The 19,651-nt window shown below is 48.9% G+C and overlaps 3 protein-coding genes and 1 long non-coding RNA gene across 4 annotated transcripts in view; 1 reads left to right on the top strand and 3 right to left on the bottom strand.

Moving 5' to 3' along the window:
• LOC135826809 (membrane-bound transcription factor site-1 protease-like) overlaps window positions 1-2,885 on the bottom strand; it is a 31,308-nt gene extending 28,423 nt beyond the window's left edge. Inside the window, exons 1-2 of the mRNA XM_065339416.1 lie at window positions 2,474-2,885; window positions 1,000-1,151 (exon numbers count right to left, since the gene is read on the bottom strand). Of these exons, the coding sequence (XP_065195488.1) occupies window positions 1,000-1,151; window positions 2,474-2,624 (303 nt within the window). The 5' untranslated portion in view covers window positions 2,625-2,885. The remainder of the gene's footprint in view (window positions 1-999; window positions 1,152-2,473) is intronic.
• A 931-nt stretch (window positions 2,886-3,816) lies between these two features.
• On the bottom strand, window positions 3,817-9,786 carry LOC135826799 (CD109 antigen-like). Its single transcript, XM_065339407.1, has one exon. It carries the CDS (start codon window positions 9,234-9,236, stop codon window positions 4,677-4,679), a length of 4,560 nt encoding a protein of 1,519 aa, XP_065195479.1. The 5' UTR covers window positions 9,237-9,786; the 3' UTR covers window positions 3,817-4,676.
• A 1,607-nt stretch (window positions 9,787-11,393) lies between these two features.
• LOC135826793 (uncharacterized) lies at window positions 11,394-12,933 on the top strand. Its single transcript, XR_010555334.1, has 2 exons — window positions 11,394-12,102; window positions 12,637-12,933. It is a non-coding gene; the product is annotated as an uncharacterized LOC135826793 (long non-coding RNA).
• A 278-nt stretch (window positions 12,934-13,211) lies between these two features.
• LOC135826785 (uncharacterized) lies at window positions 13,212-19,019 on the bottom strand. Its single transcript, XM_065339392.1, has 4 exons — window positions 18,749-19,019; window positions 17,373-17,549; window positions 16,039-16,191; window positions 13,212-15,287 (listed from the first exon to the last, which is right to left on the bottom strand). Exons 2-4 carry the CDS (start codon window positions 17,541-17,543, stop codon window positions 13,887-13,889), a joined length of 1,725 nt encoding a protein of 574 aa, XP_065195464.1. The 5' UTR covers window positions 17,544-17,549; window positions 18,749-19,019; the 3' UTR covers window positions 13,212-13,886.
• Window positions 19,020-19,651: the final 632 nt, after the last annotated feature.

The raw sequence follows: 19,651 nt of genomic DNA, 5'->3' as shown, positions 1-19,651 counted from the left end.
TTACCTTCGTCATATAAGTCCATTTTGCTCTATCGTTTATTCTTAGTAACTTCTACTTGCCGTGCATTTCGCATTTTCATGCCTGCGTGGATCTGCTATCTGCGCTCCTGTTTTTAGGGCTGCGTGCAGCCGCGTTTGTGTTCTAGTGTGTTGACACGTGGGGGAACTTGGGCCAGTGGAGATTCGTCAACAGACGGCATGGGATGCAGAAATCGGCAAGTCTGACCGGCGTCCAGCAGAGATTACGCACAGGCTACGGCAACAGCCACCAAGCTGTAGGAGCAACTGAGTGGCAACGGCAAGAGGCAGCTGTATGATGATGTGCTCACAAGGGAGTACAGGGATCTGGGAGCTTTCGAAAGAGAGCCGACCCCCCCCCCCCCCCCCCCACACACACACAAACACATACCCCGTTCCCATTCTGTAACGATGTGCTACAATACAGAGCATAGAGAGGACCCTACTACAGTGCTGCTCAGTGAAATCCAATCGTGCGAGTCAAGTTTACGCCCTGCGCCAGTACACATCCCAGTGTTCACAGGTCTAGGGCTAGTACTTGAGTAACGACGTGTTTGGATTTCATTGAGCAGCACAGTACTTGCACAGTACTTGTACTTGTAGTAGAAAGGGGTAGAGTAACACCTGTGTTTGCCAGACCCTGCACCAAACGGAATCCAGTATTGATCGGACAATTTGTTTCGTGCACCAAAATACTGTGGATCGAACGCGCATCCCTGGATCAAGCAGAATTCTGTCATATCAGGACACTTTCCGCTGCAAATAAATAAATACAGTGCTGGCCAAAAGAAATCCAACCTCATGAATAAAATAGCGCCGGGCGCTGCGCAGCCCTAGCACTACACCCACTGGTTCGTGCACTCTAACGTGCCGCCACTTTATTCATGAGGTTGGATTTCTTTGGCCAGCACTGTACATGTACTTGCAGTATCAACCAGTAGCAAGGGAACAGAGATGAGAACTGGGACCGCGGTACCCTACCTTTACGACAGCAAAGTCAGTCGGGTGTTGTGCGACTAACGCGCTGCGCTCGCCAAACTCCCAATCCGAAATGCCAGCCGAAATCAAGCGATGTTGAACGTATTGATGAAGCACACGGAGTCGATAGTACCCCTTGAACGATACTATGAATTCTAAAAACAAGAAAAACATACCACGGAAGAACACAAGTTGCTACAAAGAAGACATCAACTGGAAGCTTGTGAGGTTGTCAATGTGGTGTGCTATTCAATTTATCCATGCAGTAACCGAACAGCTCAACTCAGCTACACAATAATACTGATGGTTAACGGACAACCATGCGTAGGATTGATGGATACAGGTGTGACCAGGACTATCCTAACGAATAACGTCGTACAGCAATCTCGTCCGCATAACCGTATGTTGAAGGCATGTAATTTATAACTTATTACGGCGAGGAGATCGATACAGTGGGTAAGGTGGATGTCAACATTGCAGTCGGGGATCAGACGATGTTGTGCTCCTGATTTATTGTCCCCAGCAGCACACGGCAAGTGTTGTGTGGCCAGGATGTAATTTCCTAACTTTAACTCTTGATGGCTACGTACTTGGTTGACACTCAAACCCGGGACCTTGCTTGTCATGAGCAATGCTCTAACCATCTGAGCTATGAGACCAGACCAAACCTAGAAGACGCTCACAAGTTTTTCACATCAAAGGCAGCCCACAACATGTTCATAGAAAAGAAAAAGGACCAAGGAACTGCAAGTTACGCTATCCTTTTTTCTTTTCTATAAATTTATCCTTGGCCCTCCATCCGAGTCCATTCTTGCACAACACGTTTCTTTGACAACGTTTACCTATGATGATCCACAATGCACATGTTAACATCTACGGTCGTGGACATGGAAATCCGGTCGGAGGTCAAGCGGCCCCAGGGCGCTGGCCAGACAGCCGGGAGTACGCATAGTTATAGTACACAATCATATTCATTTATGTGCTGTAGCGCCGGTCGCATCGGATCAACATGCACACTGCATGCAATGTTCTGTATGCACTGAGGGCGCCGGCCTTCAGAAGCTATCATGAACGAAATTCTGTACTACTGAAAACCAACGGATATTCAGCACATAATACACTGCCACGTATGTTTTCGGCTCGGCCTGCGACTTCGCGGCCTAAAACTCGTTGCGGCTGAAATATATATTTGCAAGGACGTACAGTGTGACAGGGTATGCAGACACCAGCGGTATAGGCTGAAATTGTAATGCGGCCGAAACGTATTTCAACCCGTGGAGGCTGAAAATAACACCTGCTGTAAATTTGTAGACTTACATCTAGTCTAGTCATTTTCAGAATCATGACAAAATTCAAAATGCTTTATATATCACATACTGGCATTAGCACCAGAGCAGATGCATTACATTACAAACACATCGCTCATTATGAATATGAGTTTTTCCAACCCATCACAATACCCATAGTCATACTTTACCTCCTGGAATAGTATCAGTACTGAATTCAACGAACAGATCCGACGTCGTCACGTTGTGGCAATGGCCACATCCACCGAGGCACCACTCTTCTCCATGAGCACGGTGGCCAATAAAGGCGCAAAGGGAGACAAGGACATAAAAACGCAGCATGACTACTCATTCACATGACGGCGTAGTCGCTGCAGAACTGATTTGAAGAGAATACTCTGGCCCAGTGGTGGCAATGCTCATAATTCAAAATCCATTTTCAAGATGAGTGGCCACGCAACGTGTAGACTAGTGGAGACACAGAAGTTTGGCATTGTTCTGAGCCAATGTCTATCAAGCAAAGCTAACAAGACTTGTACGTGTAGCGTTCTGCTTCAGCAAGTGACAATAAGTGACAGGATAGCAGGACTGATCTCTCAAAAGCACTTGAGTAAAAAAATATTCCTTGTCAGATATGTCGAACGTGCATTTCGCTTTTTCCCGTACAAATAATGCAAAGCGACTCTTTCATGACGCGCTCGCGCTGTCATGGCAATGATTATAATAATAATAATTATTATTAATTTTAGAATTGGCCAAACGGACCATAACTTCCGAGGCGCCTGTACTTAGCTGTCTATGCAAGTACAGTATACCTGGTATACTGTAGTAATAGTTAGTTTTATGACTTAGGAAGAAACTAATACTTAGTTAGGTGCAGAGAAGAAGTGTTCCCGGATGATAAGTGTCAGTGTTTGTGCAGGTATGGAAATTGCTTATTTGTCTAACATACTGAGGTAGAATATGCTTCAATCCAATGTTATCGGAATAGCCACTTCGTACTTCACTGCATTGTAGTGCAAACCTACTACTGACGCATGGTACAGAATACATGTACTAAATTTTGAAGTTCTGCCGAAAGCGAAGAGTGGCCTGATTCAGGACAGTGAATGTGAACAGTGTTGCCTGTTGGGCCGGGCCTCTCGGACTCAGCCCGATGATACAGATCATGCAAAATCACTAGATTTGCAAACAACCCGGTACACATTCCCAGGTTACTTAGGCAGTGAATCAAAAAATAAATGTGTAATTATCCTGGGCTGACTCAGCTAGATCAGGCTCATGATCTCTTCCGTAGGTGCTTACACCAACCGTATAAGTATAAGAGTTCACTAACTCAGACCTCAGCGGTGACTCAGTTTTCGACTCAGTGATTAACTCCGTGTATCACATGATCATTACTATATAATTATATACAACTTGAACCCCACCGTGAGGCTGCCTACAAAAGCCAACGCGGCACCGTTCCGGGCCAGCAAATAGCATGACTGTAGTGTGACACCATCCCAGCCCAACATCTAGCCAGCACACAGTGTCACGATATGACGATGGTCTTGTACCGATGTGCTACTGATGAATCATAATAATGTGATCACGCGGCAGCACGATAATTCAGTAACATTATGAAATGCAGGAAGTGCCGCAGTGTAGTGTAAGCAACCAAACCGTTGAACTCTGGGCCGCATGATGCCCAGAACGTCACAAAAATCAAACTAGTATAGTAGTAAAGAGAATAGGCTGTGCCCGGCAACACTATGATGACAACCTTGTATCCGCATAGAATAACTATTGTTGATGCAGTCGGCCCGGTACTGCCGCGGCTCGTAAGTGACTAGTTCAAGTCTCCATAGTGGCATTCATTCAATGTGCAGGTGCCATGGTGGATTAGTGGCGTCAAGTGCAAATATTCAGCAAGGCTGCCCAGCGGGTGCCAGCTAAGCGGCAATGGTAGAAGGGATTTAGGTGGGCACATAAGTATGGGTGCTCAATTTAAAACAATAAAAGCAGATATTGGTCAAAAGATAGTCTCTAAACTCTGTAAGGCTCAGTTCAAACATGACAAGACAGTCCAGACGAAACATTCCAATTCTACATCTGAAACAAAAAATACACAGTGCCACATGTGTGCCTAGGGTCGGTCTAGTCAGCCCAGGACCTGAACCCGGCTGAGATGGGGCACCGGGGGTGAGACGGTCTTCCCATGCCGCTCATGCTGGAAATACAGTCACATGGATGTACAAGTGCAACAGCTACAATTACTGGCCATTGTTAAATCAGTCTCGTCTACACGGAACCCGGTGACAGAACCCGGTTTCAAGGCGCATTGAGTGGACAGTACATAGATGCATCGTAAGGTGACACTCCAAGCTACGGTTACCTTTGCTGCAAAGGCGCTCACCAGATTGATAACCCAGGCATGGTAAGGCCACCAAGCATGAACACAGCTGTGACTACGATGACTGCAGGTCGCACAGCGGCAGAGCCACTGCCGGTAGGCCGAGCACTGAGTTGCGGACAGTCGACAGTGCTGGCACTGGAGCATGTATCACACGTTGGGCACTGACAGCAAAGCGGGATCACCTCTGCACTCACGTTGTACAGCCTGGCATTGCTAACGGCCGGAGAGTAGTAGTTGATGGTACGAATGGCGCTCGGCTGCAGATGGCCCACAATCAGGCTTTGCAATATATCAAACGTCAGACATGTGTCCGATGTTCCGATCTCATCCAAGTAGAAGATGACTCTACGATCCGGCGTTTCCACCCGACCGACCATGGGTTCCCTGGACAGTGCTTGGCTGACCGTATCCATGTCAGCATTGAAACCGGACGGCAGGGAAATCTCCAGCAGTGACATACCCGTGTCTGCGTAGGTGGTGGCAGCAGCACGTGTGCAGTACTTGCAAGTAGCGCCGAGTCTCTCGCCTTGCTTCCACAGCGAGCAGTCCGTATCCATAGTGTAGGCATTGACGTCATCGGTGTACAGGTTGTAGAACACCGCAATAGAGAGAACGACCGTGCCGGACCCGGTAGCACTGAGGGCAAGAGTGGACGGTACTGGGAAGTCTTCCGTCTGCTGCAGTACCAATGAATTGACACTGTTCACACTGAACGACTGTGAGAATGCCGATGCACCGCCCTCTGAGGCTATATTGATGTTCATGGTTGGTGGTGTGGCAGAGACCAGCATGGCGAAATCAGCCAGTGCTTGCAAACCAACAACAGTATCCTGTGTGGAGTCGAATCCACCGTATGAGTTGCGTTGGGACGAAAGCCAGCGAGCAACCGCAGAGGCATCGGCAATGCGCTTGTGAAGCACTAGTGCCAGTAGACCGTAGGCCGTCAGTTCCACATCGGCCGACGGGGCGCGGTAGTACGGAGAACGCCATCTCGAAGTCACTGTTTTCTTACGGCTATCTTGCCAACTCAGTGTTCCTCCCGTACGGTCCGCACGTGCCAACAGAAGAGTAAGGGCTTGCGATGCTAGGCTGCTGTCCGACAACTTCAGGGCATAGGCACTCAACGCAAGTGTGTAATTGTCAGTCACAAGACTCAGCTGGCTTCCTAGATACGACTGTGCTGAAGAAATAGCGCTGGTGAGAGAAGCTGAAGGCCGAACCTGAGCATTGCGAGCTTCGATCAAGGCAGTGAGGATGTAGGCCGTGCGGGCAACATCACCTTGTAGGCCACCTTTCAAACCGGAGTGATGCACCATGCCGACTTGCTGGAAAGAGCCAGCGCTGGCCTGCTGTCTTAGGATGAACTGTAGTGACTTGGAGATGACAGTGGGATCCACGTAGATGTATGGCGAGGCCTGTGAGAAGGATTTCACGACGAACGCAGTCAGCCACAGACTGCCGACCTTGTCCCGCTTTCCAAAGGCGCTGAACGAGTAGTCATTGCGCCAATAGCGCAGCTCACGCTGATAGCCGGACATCATGAAGCGCTTGGCCTTGGCAAGTATGCTGCCCGTGGTCATTCTGCTGGCGGTGAGGTAGCGTGTGATGAAGACGTCAGGTGCAAAGGCAATCATGTTCTGCTCACCACAGCCATACGGCATGGTTAAGAGCTTGTCCAGATTGGAAAGTGCTGGCCCCATGATGTCGCCAACGACTGAAATGACCGCCCGCGCTGAGCCAGGAACTAAGCCCTCGGTAGGAAGTGATACGAGCAGTTTCTCTGTCATCGAGCCAGTGTTGGTCAGGTCAATGAATACACCATGCGAGTAGGACTTTGTAACACCTTCTGGCTCAACGAGCAGCTGGCGAATGACACGGTCGGCAGCTAAACCAGCACGGGCTGTGACGGTGATCGGAAGACGACCAGATATGGTCGGTTTGACAATGAACAAGGCTGATTGTGCTTTCCCTGCCAGGACTGTAATAGTCTTGCTAGCTGCTTGTCCAGCGTTGGCACCGGTTACCTTCAGGCTGGGCGTGGAGTCTAATGTGACCAGTGTTTCTTGGCTGGTGTCCAGGTAGTTGAACACATTGACCTGGAGGACAAGCTCCTCGCCTTGTATCACAGAGTACGGCAGGTTGAGCGAGATGAAGAACTCCTGGAAAGCCCGCAGTTTGACAGTTGACGGTGCTACACCCATGCCCTTGCTCGGTGACACAGCGAAGGCGCTTGCCACCCACGATGTGATAGAGTCGGGAACGACTGTCTCAAACTCTGCTGTGCCGCTGGCCGATGCATTCGCAGTGGCCCACAGCCAGGTCTCGGGGAAGAAGTCACGGGTGTGGTCTGGTACGGCAAGTGATTCACCCACTTCCGTCCGAGTGTTTGATGAGCCAGATCCACTGAACGCAGTCTCTTGCACATCCAAACCGAACTGGATATCGCCACCACCTGGGAGATAGTTGGGCACGCTGCTGTACCTGCTTTTTGGCACATTCAGGTCACTGATGATACACATGCCGGCATTGTGAAGTACAGAGCTAGCGGTAGCACCACCATAGTACCATGGGCCTGGTAGTACAGTGCGGCGACGACGGCGGCGATTCCAGATGGCTGGCTCGGCAAGCGCCCAGACAGGGCCGTCGTAGTAGACAGGTCGGCCACTCTTGTCGTACTGGGCAAGCTCCTCACTGACACCACTCGCTGTTATGGTGTTTGCTTGCCGGACAAGAAGTGCACTCTGATCAACAATGGACACTGCAACAGTTGAACCAGCCTCTGCAGACACAGTCAGTGTGACGTTGTCATTGGGGCGAGCTTCTGCCTGGCCAAACGACACTTGGACATTGTTCTCAAACACGCCACTCACCCCCACCGACAGTGAGTCAACCACAAATTCTCCCTGAGCAACATAGTACGCAAGAACCTTGGCATATGGACCCATTGCTGGCGTGATGGCAAAGCTGAACGACGCTACCATCGACCCAGCAGTTGGAATCACGGTGCCGCGATGAACCAATGTGCCTCTTGAGTGTACTGTATACACTAACTTGCTGAAGATAGTCTTGCTCGAGTCAACAATGGCCGTGGCAGTAAAGCTAGCGGTCTCGCCTGTAGCATAGTTTGCTTTGGAAGCAGACAGCTGCAGATAGGAACCACTGGTAGTGAAAGCTCGACTTGGGTTGAAACGTATAGTTTGGTAGTAGTCGGTATTCCCAGTTGGGGAGATTCGGATGTTCATGCTCGATTGTGCGCTGCTTTTCGGAACATCGATGAGGTGATTGATTACACCGTTTGTCGATAGCAATGTGGTGGTGGAGATTGAGTCCGCACTTCTCCACACTCGAATATCGACACTGGCACCGCTGATGGGCTTCTTGTCCGGTGTGCTAACTAAGATACGCAATGGGTATTTAGTACCGGGCTTGAAGCTGGCCGGCGACACACTGCTATCCACTTCCATCTGCCTGGAGATATAGTAGAGACCGGCAGAGCTACTAGAGTGGCGCGTCTCACCGGTGACAAGGTCGGTGACGCTAGCATTAACCACCAGCTGTTGGTAGCCTCGGTAGTACTGGCCGAAGCCATACGACGAGCAGAAGAGACTGTTGAACTGCGCCCTGGTCAGCGTGACTGAAGCGTTCTTGCCAGCAGTGAGTGTCACTTGACGGCTGATTCTCGGATTGCTCCTTCCACTGCAATACTGGTAGACATTGTTGAGAAACAGCTCCACCTTGGCAGTTCCCTCGACAGCTTTACCGTACGTGTACTGAGCACTGATGAAGGCAACGATGTCCGAGCTCTCATCATTGGCAACGTAGGGCACTGTCGATACAGAGACGGTGAACTTCGGCAGGACGTACTCGCGCACTTCAAACTGGGTGCTTGTCTGAGCTGTGGAAGCGTTCACCTCTATGGTGTAGTTACCCAGTGGTGGATATTCGGAGATGGGGAAGTCTTCACTCCATATCCCATTCACAGGCTGTACATTCAGCCACTGAGCCAGGCGATTCTTACTGTTATCAGCAATGTGCACATTGAACGTTTTGCTGTACGGTTTTAGATCGGGCTGCACAGTGACTACACGCATACGCACGGTCTGGCCAGGACGATAGGCGCCCTTGTCGGTCTGTACGAAGATAGAGAAGCTACTGCCGGCCATGACCGTAGTCTTGTTGGTGAATGTCAGCCCACCGGTACCTGTCACTACAAGCATCAAGGATGACCCGGTCTTAATACTCTCGGGCGTAGGCACAGATATTTGCGCTTCGGAGCGTGCAGCGATCGTCACATCTGCTGCTCCCAGAGGGTTTCCACCGACTGCCTGCAGTTCGGCATGCACGCTAACGTCACCGCTTCCGCCGAACAGGGCGATGTTCACCACCGTGGCTTGGCCCGGGTGCACGGTGCAGGGAAACGTCACGGCGTACGTGTGCTGACCACTGCACAGAGTGGCACTGTGACTAGCTACTATCACCATCACCACCATGATCAGTAGCGACCGCTGCAGTGTATACATACATGTACTACTAGTACTGGTAGAAACACCCGCCATCTCACTCCCCCTTTCTCGGGCCGCACTCACTAACGACGGCTAGCAATCTAGGGGTACTGGTAATGGCTTCAAACACCGTAAAATAAGAGCAATACTCCGGCGATTTCAACAAAACAGGACACCGCAAAATCAAAGCCAACTGCTTCCGAGATGAATAGAACTGAACTGCTCAAGTGATATTCGTACCAATATAGTCGTTCGTATGTTTCGATCAGCACAGCAGCCCGTTCAAAGACACCTGCTCGGATGTTTTGATAACGGTAACCTCCTCGCTAACGGTTCCATTCTGCCTTCTGAGGAATGTGGCAGGTACCTCTGAGTCTGACTCGTCTGAGTGACAGCACAACAAAGTACAAACAAGCAAACAACTAGCTACATCGTAAACGTACTTGGAAGTTGGAGTATGGAACCACCGTCTTTGATGTTTGTGTGCCCGCTAGAGATCTCTCCACGTAGATCTACTACTACTACTAAGTACTAGTACTCCAGCATGATAATGATTAGGGCTCAAACGGTTAGTCCGATTAACCGGTTGCAGACCGGTTACGAAGAATTAACGGTTAAAGGGGAAGTATACCCTAAAATCAAATTTTCACCAGTTGTAGTCTTCGGGGTGCTGAGTCGAATGGTCTTGGTCCGAGGAAGCTGAGACGCTCCCTTCCTACTTGAATCCCAATCGAACTCGCGCACTTCCACCGAAACTGGGTGACTGCGCCCTACTAGATGGGGATTTGTATGCAAAATGTCACTAAAAGCGCCATTTCGTTCTTATAAAAGCACGGATGACCGCGATTGGCCCATATGTTGTAGTCTTTTGGACGCTGAGTCGACTGGTTTTGGTCCGAAAAGGCTGCGATGCAGCGTTCCTCCTTTATTCCCAATCGAACATGGTTGAAGAAGCGGTCACGTGCTCCTGCGTACACCAGTCACCTGGTCACCGTGCCTGCAGGGTACAACTTACTAGCGTGTTTGACCTTTTTTGGGTGCAGTCCTGTCACTCGAGTTGAACTCGAGTTGAACCTTGGTGTGAAAGTTGTCGCCTGCTGGCGCGGTGACCAGGTGATTTGGGCACCCAGGAGCACGTGACCACTTGTTCAACCATGTTCGATTGGGAATAAAGGAGGAACGCCGCATCGCAGCCTTTTCGGACCAAAACCAGTCGACTCAGCATCCAAAAGACTACAACATATGGGCCAATCGCGGTCATCCGTGCTTTTATAAGAACGAAATGGCGCTTTTAGTGACATTTTGCATACAAATCCCCATCTAGTAGGGCGCAGTCACCCAGTTTCGGTGGAAGTGCGCGAGTTCGATTGGGATTCAAGTAGGAAGGGAGCGTCGCAGCTTCCTCGGACCAAGACCATTCGACTCAGCACCCAGAAGACTACAACTGGTGAAAATTTGATTTTAGGGTATACTTCCCCTTTAACCGATAAAGATAACGGTTACGCAGTAACTTTTCAGTCAATTTGTCAAGTATCAGGTCGTTTCAAAGTACTAGTATGCACTTTCGCAGGCTGTCGCACGCGTAGGCAATTTCTGGGCTGTCAACTCGGTCATATTTTTATTTTTTTTATTTCACCGTCCAATGGCAGCAGCCAATGCAAAGGAGGGGGCGTTAGCCAGCCATGGCAATCTGGTCTCTAGGTGTGAGAGTATGTGTGAATGAGCATGCAAGTAACTTTTCAGTCAATTTGTCAAGTATCAGGTCGTTGCAAAGTATGCACTTTCGCAGGCTGTCGCACGCGTAGGCAATTTCTGGGCTGTCAACTCGGTCATATCTGGCCTCTTGGTGTGAGAGTATGTATGAATGAGCATGCAAGAGAATGTACATGTGTGCGTTGTACTGAATAGGGTACCGATTTTTTGAATGAGTATAGTCAAATGTACGGTTAAAAAAGAGTCCGCAGGATTGCCGTGGCTTATAGGTTATAACCGTTAAACCGACCGTTAGCTTAGCAGTTAACCGTTAGGGGTAAAACCGTGACCGTTTGAGCCCTAATAATGATGATGTGTATGCAAAACTAAAGCCGAAAACGGAAAAATAAAGACCTGTTATGTCCTGCACGTGAACGTCCAACTGTCAACCCACTATTACACTAATAAAACCAGGGCAGCACGTGAGCGCTTGAGGGGTGTAGAAATACTAGAATCTGATCTACGTAGACCCTACCTAGCAGTAGTACATAGGCTATACCATGTATACAGTCAGTTCATGTGCGTGGCAGGATCACTCACATTCACAACCTAGGCTAGGACTAGGCCAAAGGTAGATCTACTACTGTACTAGGTCTGCTGGATCCGGTGAAAGGCACACGTGCCATGATCTACCGCAGGGATCTTGGAGACGGCACAGGCTAGCACGGATGTACCGGACAACGCTATCTCTGTAATCAGTTATCATCAGGAGGTGACAGAGTGATATCCCATGCTGCTACCGGAAATATTATGATCAGATGATACCCCACACCTATGATGCAGGTCTATCTTCCCTCTGGTCATATCATGCAAGATAGTTTGATATCCATTACTGGCATTAGCGGCAATAACACACATGCATGCATACTTTGACATAGACACGTCACTGAGGTGAATTACTGCTTATAAAGTTAGAGTCACTTATAGCCTAGTATAGGTGCTATCTAAGCCTTCTAATATCAATTATACTCTATAGCCTCCTCCTATTCCAACCTGTACATGCACTGAGGTAGATCTACTACTAATACAGTACTTGCATTGCCCTAACTCACTGCCTGGTGGAAGAGCTGAGGCGCAGGACTGCATGGAGTTGAACTGCCGCTCAGTAAGGAACTGGCAATCCTGCATCTCGAATGCCTCGGTTCTGTGTTATTGTAGCTGTAACACGGTGAGTATCATGCATAGGAGGCCCTCTGAGTAGCTAGGCTCTATGAGAGTTAATGTGTGCCCAAATCAAGAAATGGACAACAATGTAAGCATGTAAGCATACGAGTCGTAAACCAAGAGAGAGAGAGAGAGAGAGAGAGAGAGAGAGAGAGAGAGAGAGAGAGAGAGAGAGAGAGAGAGAGAGAGAGAGAGAGAGAGAGAGAGAGAGAGAGAGAGAGAGAGAGAGATTGCTCAATTATAAATAGAATGATACACATTGCTGCATGAGATCACATGTACATGATGTAGGTAGCACGTCCTACAATATTCGTCCATGAACTGGATGAAACTTAATACTTGGTGAAAGAAAGGAAAATGGTTTTGCAATGGTAATTCTGCTCATGTTGTATATTTCGCTTAGCCAGGTATCGAATCATGCTATTAGTTACTAGTTGTGTTTCGGACTTTCGGTGTGTGTTTGTGTGTGTGTGTGTGTGTGTGTGTGTGTGTGTGTGTGTGTGTGTGTGTGTGTGTGTGTGTGTAATATGTACTGCAGCACTGCTCGATGAAATCCGATCAAGCAAGTGAACGCCACACCGGTCGCTGTGCAGCCCTAGACCTGCGAACACTGGAATGGTGTACTGGTACATGGTGCAGGGTGGCGTGACAAACTTGAGTGACGCTATCGGATTTCATTGCGCAGCACTGTATGCATATGTGTATGTGTGTGCATGGGTAAGCCCAGGTGCGTTTCTAAAAAAGAACACGCCAATGACTGCACAATCAGTGGCAATACCCGGCCAACAATATGTACTAGTATTACTTCAAATAAAATAATTACCTGAGTCAGTGACTTCATGTTCTTCATGGGTAAGAGTGCCAGTACGGTACAGCCTACTGCGGGCATGTCAGCATGACTGACTACAGCCAGTACAGGACTGGTATGTGCATGACTGACTGCAGTACTACTGTCTCATGAATGACTGACTGCAGTACTGCCTCGTGAATGAATGACTGCAGTACTACTGTCTCATGAATGAATGACTGCAGTACTGCCTCGTGAATGACTGACTGCAGTACTGCCTCGTGAATGACTGCACTGAGTAGTGTCTCATGAATGACTGGCTGCAATGCAAGACGAAGGCCAATCTCAGGTGAAGCCAAATCACGCAAAGCAGTCGGCGCGTGGCAATGAAAATCACAGTATAATGCATGTTCACAGTGTGTACACAGTCTGGGATTATTAGCATCAAAACTCAGTAAAATCACTCCTGATTAGCACAACAGCTGTTACATAATACTTGTGATGGCTTTCTTCTTCTCTTTTAGTAATCGCCTGTTCATCTATTGTCACACATGGTTATCGCAGTAGCTCACTGAGTAAGCAATCAAATCTCTCCGTTACCAGCAGTGCCTCTTACCAGCAGTTCCGGTGTGCGGATAGCTCAAGAATCGTCAACCTGGGCACAGCCACCATGAGCACAACGGTGTAACAGAAGAGATGTATGTCCACCTGATTCAGGCATAGGTGTGAAGCTTCGGGGTACTGCTGCTGAACAGGTCTAGGGGTGGAGGGCAGTTTCGAAGTAGCCCGGCAGCCAACAGTGCAGAACTTGATAGCTGCACATGTGGACACCGTTCCAGCACCAATACCAGTTGAGGGTGGCAGTCTATCTTATATCTTGTGTGCTGCACCTTCCTAAAAAAAACTGACCTAGTCACTGACCCGATAACCAGCAGCCTGCGGCAATGCTTAGAACTGTAGTGCGAGGATGAGTATGAAGTACCACCAGGCCTACCCAATGATCATGCCTTCAGCAGCTCGGAGAGTTGCAATCCCTTGCCAGTTATTGTCCGGACGATTTTCTTCCGATGCAGTGCACTCTTCATACCCAGATCATTCTCCAGTGATTCCTCGTCCAGTTCCAGAAGAAGACCGCCGTCCACCTGCTGACTGGAGAATTTCTCCTTGTACTGGTTCATGTTCAGGGAGGCCAGCAACTGCTGAATGTGTGCTTGGTCTAGCGTGGCCCACGTCAGCTCTGCAAAGGGAACTTGTGCTGGTGCTTGTACCGTCGCTTCCGTTGCTGGTGGCGGAGGAATATCATCAGACGCAGTCGCTTGGCTGAATGGAATATCATCAGACGCAGAGAGGCTGGACACTGTCAAGCTGTTTACAGCATCGCTGGAAATCTTGAAGTCATCACAGAGCTTCTGAGTCTCCGCATCGACTTCCGCACCACCGGTGACCTTGAACTTCCAGAACTCCTCTGCTCGCTCGAGCTGCTCCAGTTGTTTCTGAATCGACTGGTAGTGGTTGTTGAGGCGACTGCAGCGCGACTGCCACTTGTTGGACTCTTCCTGGAGTTGATTGGTCTTAGCAGTGTGTTCGTTCAGACTCCTGAAGATATCACGCACTTGTTCCGGACTGGGGTTGGACTTCGTCAGAACGTCACCATCTGTGGAGGATATGCGACGAGATGTGCCAAACGTACGCACACTGCCCATACGTAAGCGGACGGCCTCGATGTCTGTAAGGAGAGACTTGTGGTGCTCGCTGTGTCTGCGGGCAGCAGGTTTCGGTCGCGTGGCAACCGGAGGTGGCTTGGGCTTTTTGGCAACAGGTGGTGGCTGGACCTTGGTAGGTTCTACGTCCTCATCTGGCACATCACCAGCAATCAACATCTCAGCATCAGGCGGTGGCGGAGGTAGATTGTCGTCATCGTCGACGTCGAGATATTCATCATCTGCTGCGTCTTCGGATATCATCGTGTAGAGCTGATGTGACCCATCGTCTTCTTTGAACATGACCTCGATCTGAGTTTCGACCGGCATCACCAGCAGTTCCTTGTTGACCGTGACCAAGACATTGCGACTCAGACTAGTACAGGTGATGGTAAACCTATCCAGTCCTTGGCTTTGATACGCCGGGTGAGAGCGTACGAGGCTGACGCGTACTGGGAACTCTCCCTTGGTGATGATCTCGGCCATGCTGTACCACTTTATGTCAAGCTGGGCCGAGAACTTGCCCGGTGTATCTGTAGGGAGACGTAGTGTTTCGCCCAAACTGTTCGTAGCAACCAGCATGGGCTGCACATACCCTGTGCGCGGGCTCTGCTTCGCTTCAACCTTGACGATAGTCAAGATGTCGTCCATGTACACCGTGCTCTCTTCATCGCCACTGTCGACAGATGCTGTCACACGCACCTGCATAGACAAGCACAGGTAAAGTGGCCGTACGTTCCGTATCACTGGAAAGAAAGCTTGGCGAGTATCATTGGCATAATAACCAAAATGAGGGTCACACTATACAGTCGTCCCTCTCTAATCCGGCACCTTTTGCTACGGCATTTTCTGCTGGATTAACGAGGGTGCTGGATTAAGAAATCCTGCCCTCTGACCCGGCCCTACCCAATTGCATGCATGTATCATACGTCAAAACGCAGGGTTTTTCCGTGTTGACCCCAGTATTTGGTGCACGGCTTTATATTCTCAACTTTTCTCCAGGAATATACACAGTGATAAAGTAAAACAGAGAACATGTTCACATGTATACGTACTCTTGCACACACACGCACAGACGATTTACGACTGCCGGATTATGAAATCAAACTACGTGCAGTTTGAGCGATTCGTTTCAAAAAGTCACTGCCGGAGGCGGAATTCAAGTGCCGGATTAAGATGTAGGAATTGAACGAAAAAAATCGGTTCCGTCAGAAAGTGCGCCGGTTGGCAAGGGTTCCGGATAAACAAGTGCCGGATTAGAGAGGGACGACTGTACTTTGCAATTTCAAATTTGGACTTCACGGAGAATTTTCAAAGTGTTAGGAAATTAAAACTATGTAATTTCCTAACACTATACTTTGTTCAAATTATCAGGCATGTAGTCACATGACACTCTGAGTCACCAGCTACACTAAAAGCATTGGCAAAATAACACTGTGTAGCAATGACCTACTTTTTCTGGCCTCTGAACATCGTTGATCAGATCCTGAACAGTTTCGTAGAGAACACTGTCATGCTCTGGGTTCTCTGGCAGGAGCTGGTACTTGCGACTACCAATGGCTGGCAAGATCTGTTGGCGGCCTACATGGTCTGTGGCATGTACCACCTGTTGGTTGACAAACGAGCATACACCGTGCAGATGCAGCCATACGTACATGGACATAAAACACCCGGTACACACATACACATACACACAGACTCAGACTCAGACATGCCCATCGTGGAAGCGATGATAGCGAACAGCTACACGTATGTTAGACATAGCAACTTGTGCTGGGATTACACCATTCAACAGCTTGCAAGGCTGATGAATAGACCGCCACTAATTTTAGCCTGGTATCAACCGCACAGCTGATTGAAGTGGCTTTTTCTGGCCAGTGAATCCCCTATTCTTCATTTTTCATATTTTTTCATTCTTTTTTGACACACACACGCCACACCACATACTCCGGCATACACTGATCGTTGGTAACCACCCAGGAGAATTAAAGAAGAGCATACACACACACACACACACACACACACACACACGCACACACACACTACTACTACTACTACTACTACTACTACTACTACTACTACTATGTACAGCTACCCTATCGGGCCACGCCGCTCCCAGAAACGGGACACACACACACACACATTATACACACACACACACTGCACACTCGGCGCGCGCGCGTGCACACGCACACACACATGTACACACACTGCGATGACGGCTAATGGTGAACTTTATCTGGCAAACACTACTGCCATCTTGTTCCCTCACTAAAAACGATGATGTCGATGATGAAATGCGGGTGATAGCGAGTGAACGGGACTCATCTCAAAACTCGGTATTCAATGCAGGTGCAAAGAACCTGTTTCAAAGCCCCCGTTCAACTCTACTTGCAACACCAAAGTAGAGTGAAATCTACTGCAACATACCTCCAAGTATCCATACATCCACATAACACTCTCAGTGCACGGTCTCTAGACTACCTCTGTGTGTTTTAAGATGAGGCACTGCATGTCCAAGATCAAAGGGCTGGTTTCATAACGTTACTGACTGTGATTATGATGGAGGGTTCTGAGAACTTCTCAATACTGAAACAATGTGAATAGATTTGCTTCCTAGCTCATAGAATGGTGTCACGGTATCCAGGGCACTTTTTATACTGAAGTTTCACTGCCAGTGCCGAACGTGCATGAGGTAACAATCGGGGGCCCATTCATGTATGAGCGCACACGTGACTACATAGTACAAAAATCAGGGCATGCACTAGGTGTGCATTTCGCTTGTACCTCGTCCTGCTGCACGGAGTGCAAGGTGATGACCTCTCCCTGACTGAGCGAGTCGTCCTCATCACCCGTACCACAACTGTATCCAGTCATTACCGTCACCGTGCATGGTAGATCGTGCGTCTCCACAAACTTTGCCAGCAATACACTCTCGCTGCCGCCAGATGTTGCCATCGTGATCTTGAAACAAAGTTAGACATGTACAGAGCAAGAGCAAATGCCATCAACATGTTTTATGTCTCATGCTGTCCACATGATCACCGATAAGAGCCATACCGGTCATATAGATGGAAAAGGAAAGTTTGCTAGAGTACAGGTGGGGAGACTGAAGTCCAGACCGACGTGCATTTGCAGCACCAAAGCACATTCGGCCTTGATGAACCAAGCGCTCTTGAACAAGGACGCATGGGGTCAAGAATATCAGCTCACGGCTCTGAAAGTGCACCGTGGATACAGTCCATCATATACTAGCGACTGTGCAACAATATGATTCACTGTGTCATGTTGCCATGGGTACATGTCCATCATCAGTATTAGGCAAAGTATGTACATGCATGTGTATAGTGTGCACATTGGATGCACGATTGCACGTATATTATACAGCTATGGCCAAAGAAACACAACCTGAGGGCCAAAAGCAGTGCCAAGGCTCATGCTGACCCTGTGGCCCACGCATGGGGTTTGGAGTGTGCATGATGTAATTGAAATGGAAAGGCGGCGCTGCTCTCGACTCGCGGGTCTGATTTCTTTGGCCACGACTGCACAATGTATGTGAGCTTGTACCAGTCGTAGAAACTGATAAACATCAGTCTACATGGAGTTGGCAGAATGATGCATTGATGTGTTGGGGGAGCTTGGGCCTGGTGGGGTGACGTGGTACCAGTTCAGTTGATTTACTACACTACTGCTCAGTGAAATCCAGTCGCGGTGTCACTCAAGTTTGCGCCTTGCACCATTTCGCAGCCCAGTGTCCGCAGGTCTATGGCTGCACAGTGCCCGGCGTGTACTTGGGAGACGCGACTGGATTTCATTGAACAACACTGTACAATTGCATATGTACCGAGTTCAATTCACTTGACTTCTGCTGGTTGCTATATAAATATGGATGTGATGGCTGGCACAAGTCCTTTTGTTCTGTTTGTTCTAGCTGGTTTAACCGTTAGGTGTTCGTCCTTGGTAGGTAATACTAGGCACATGGTTCAGTATGTGCACTTGCACACTCTTTTGACTTCCTGAGATTCAAATATGGAGAAAGTTTCCAAGTGAGTCACAGTCACAGACTTCCATGGTGTGGTATGATGTCCCACTGCACATTGATAAGTGCACGAAGTGCTAACGAGATCTAAGCCGTAAGCGCCTAGTTCTGCGCTAAACCTTACCAAATAATGGAGCACTTAGCGACTGCTTTCGTCACCTCTCGAGACCTTCAAGTCACTGCTAGTGCAAGTCTCCCCACCGCTGGGCAGTTGGTACTGGTGCTGTGCACGGTACGAGCGTACTGGTGTCACGCAGATCATGAGCACAAACCATCCAAGAACACAGCAGCAATGCTTTCGATATCTAACCTTCTGAGCATGCAACTAACTTTATACTTGAAATTGTTTGAGTGGCTCCTTGAAAAATCCGTCAAAAAGTGCATCGCAAGGATGTTTTATCATGAACAATAATAATCCGAACAAGCCGGAATGCAGGACACGCCGCGCCAGCAGGCCAGGGAGCCCTGGCCTGGACATGCACCATGCCTGCACATATGCAGGTTCATGTCACATGTCACATGTGCACTGTCGCGAGCGATGTGAAAAATGCAGGCAGCTGCATAGCACCAATCCATGCCATGCCGCGCCTGTTAGTTTTGGCAATGCCCCCCTCCCCAGACATAGACACCCACTCAGACCCAGACCTGCCCATCGCGGAAGCGATGATAGCGAACAGCTATGTAATTGTTAGACATAGCAACTACTGAACTAATTAATTTATTTACTTGTGCTGGGATTACACCACCGCCACTATTTTAGCCTGGTACTAGTACATAGTATCCACCACACAGCTGACATGATTGAAGTGGCTTTTTCTGTACACACCATTGGACCATTGGACGCCCATCGCCGGAAGCGATGATAGCGATGCTACAGCAGAAGCCATAGCAGCTTGTGCTGGGATTGCACCATTCAACAGCTTGCAAGGCTGAAGAATTGACCGCCACTATTCAGCCTGGTCTACACCACACAGCTATGAAGTGGCTTTTTCTGGCCAGTGAATCCCTACTTTTTGGTCTTTTTTCA

Source organism: Sycon ciliatum, chromosome 1 (genome assembly GCF_964019385.1).
Source record: "Sycon ciliatum chromosome 1, ocSycCili1.1, whole genome shotgun sequence".
NCBI lineage: Eukaryota > Metazoa > Porifera > Calcarea > Leucosolenida > Sycettidae > Sycon > Sycon ciliatum.
The sequence above is the reverse complement of the archived record's forward strand: the minus strand, read 5'-3'. Positions and strand labels throughout refer to the sequence as shown.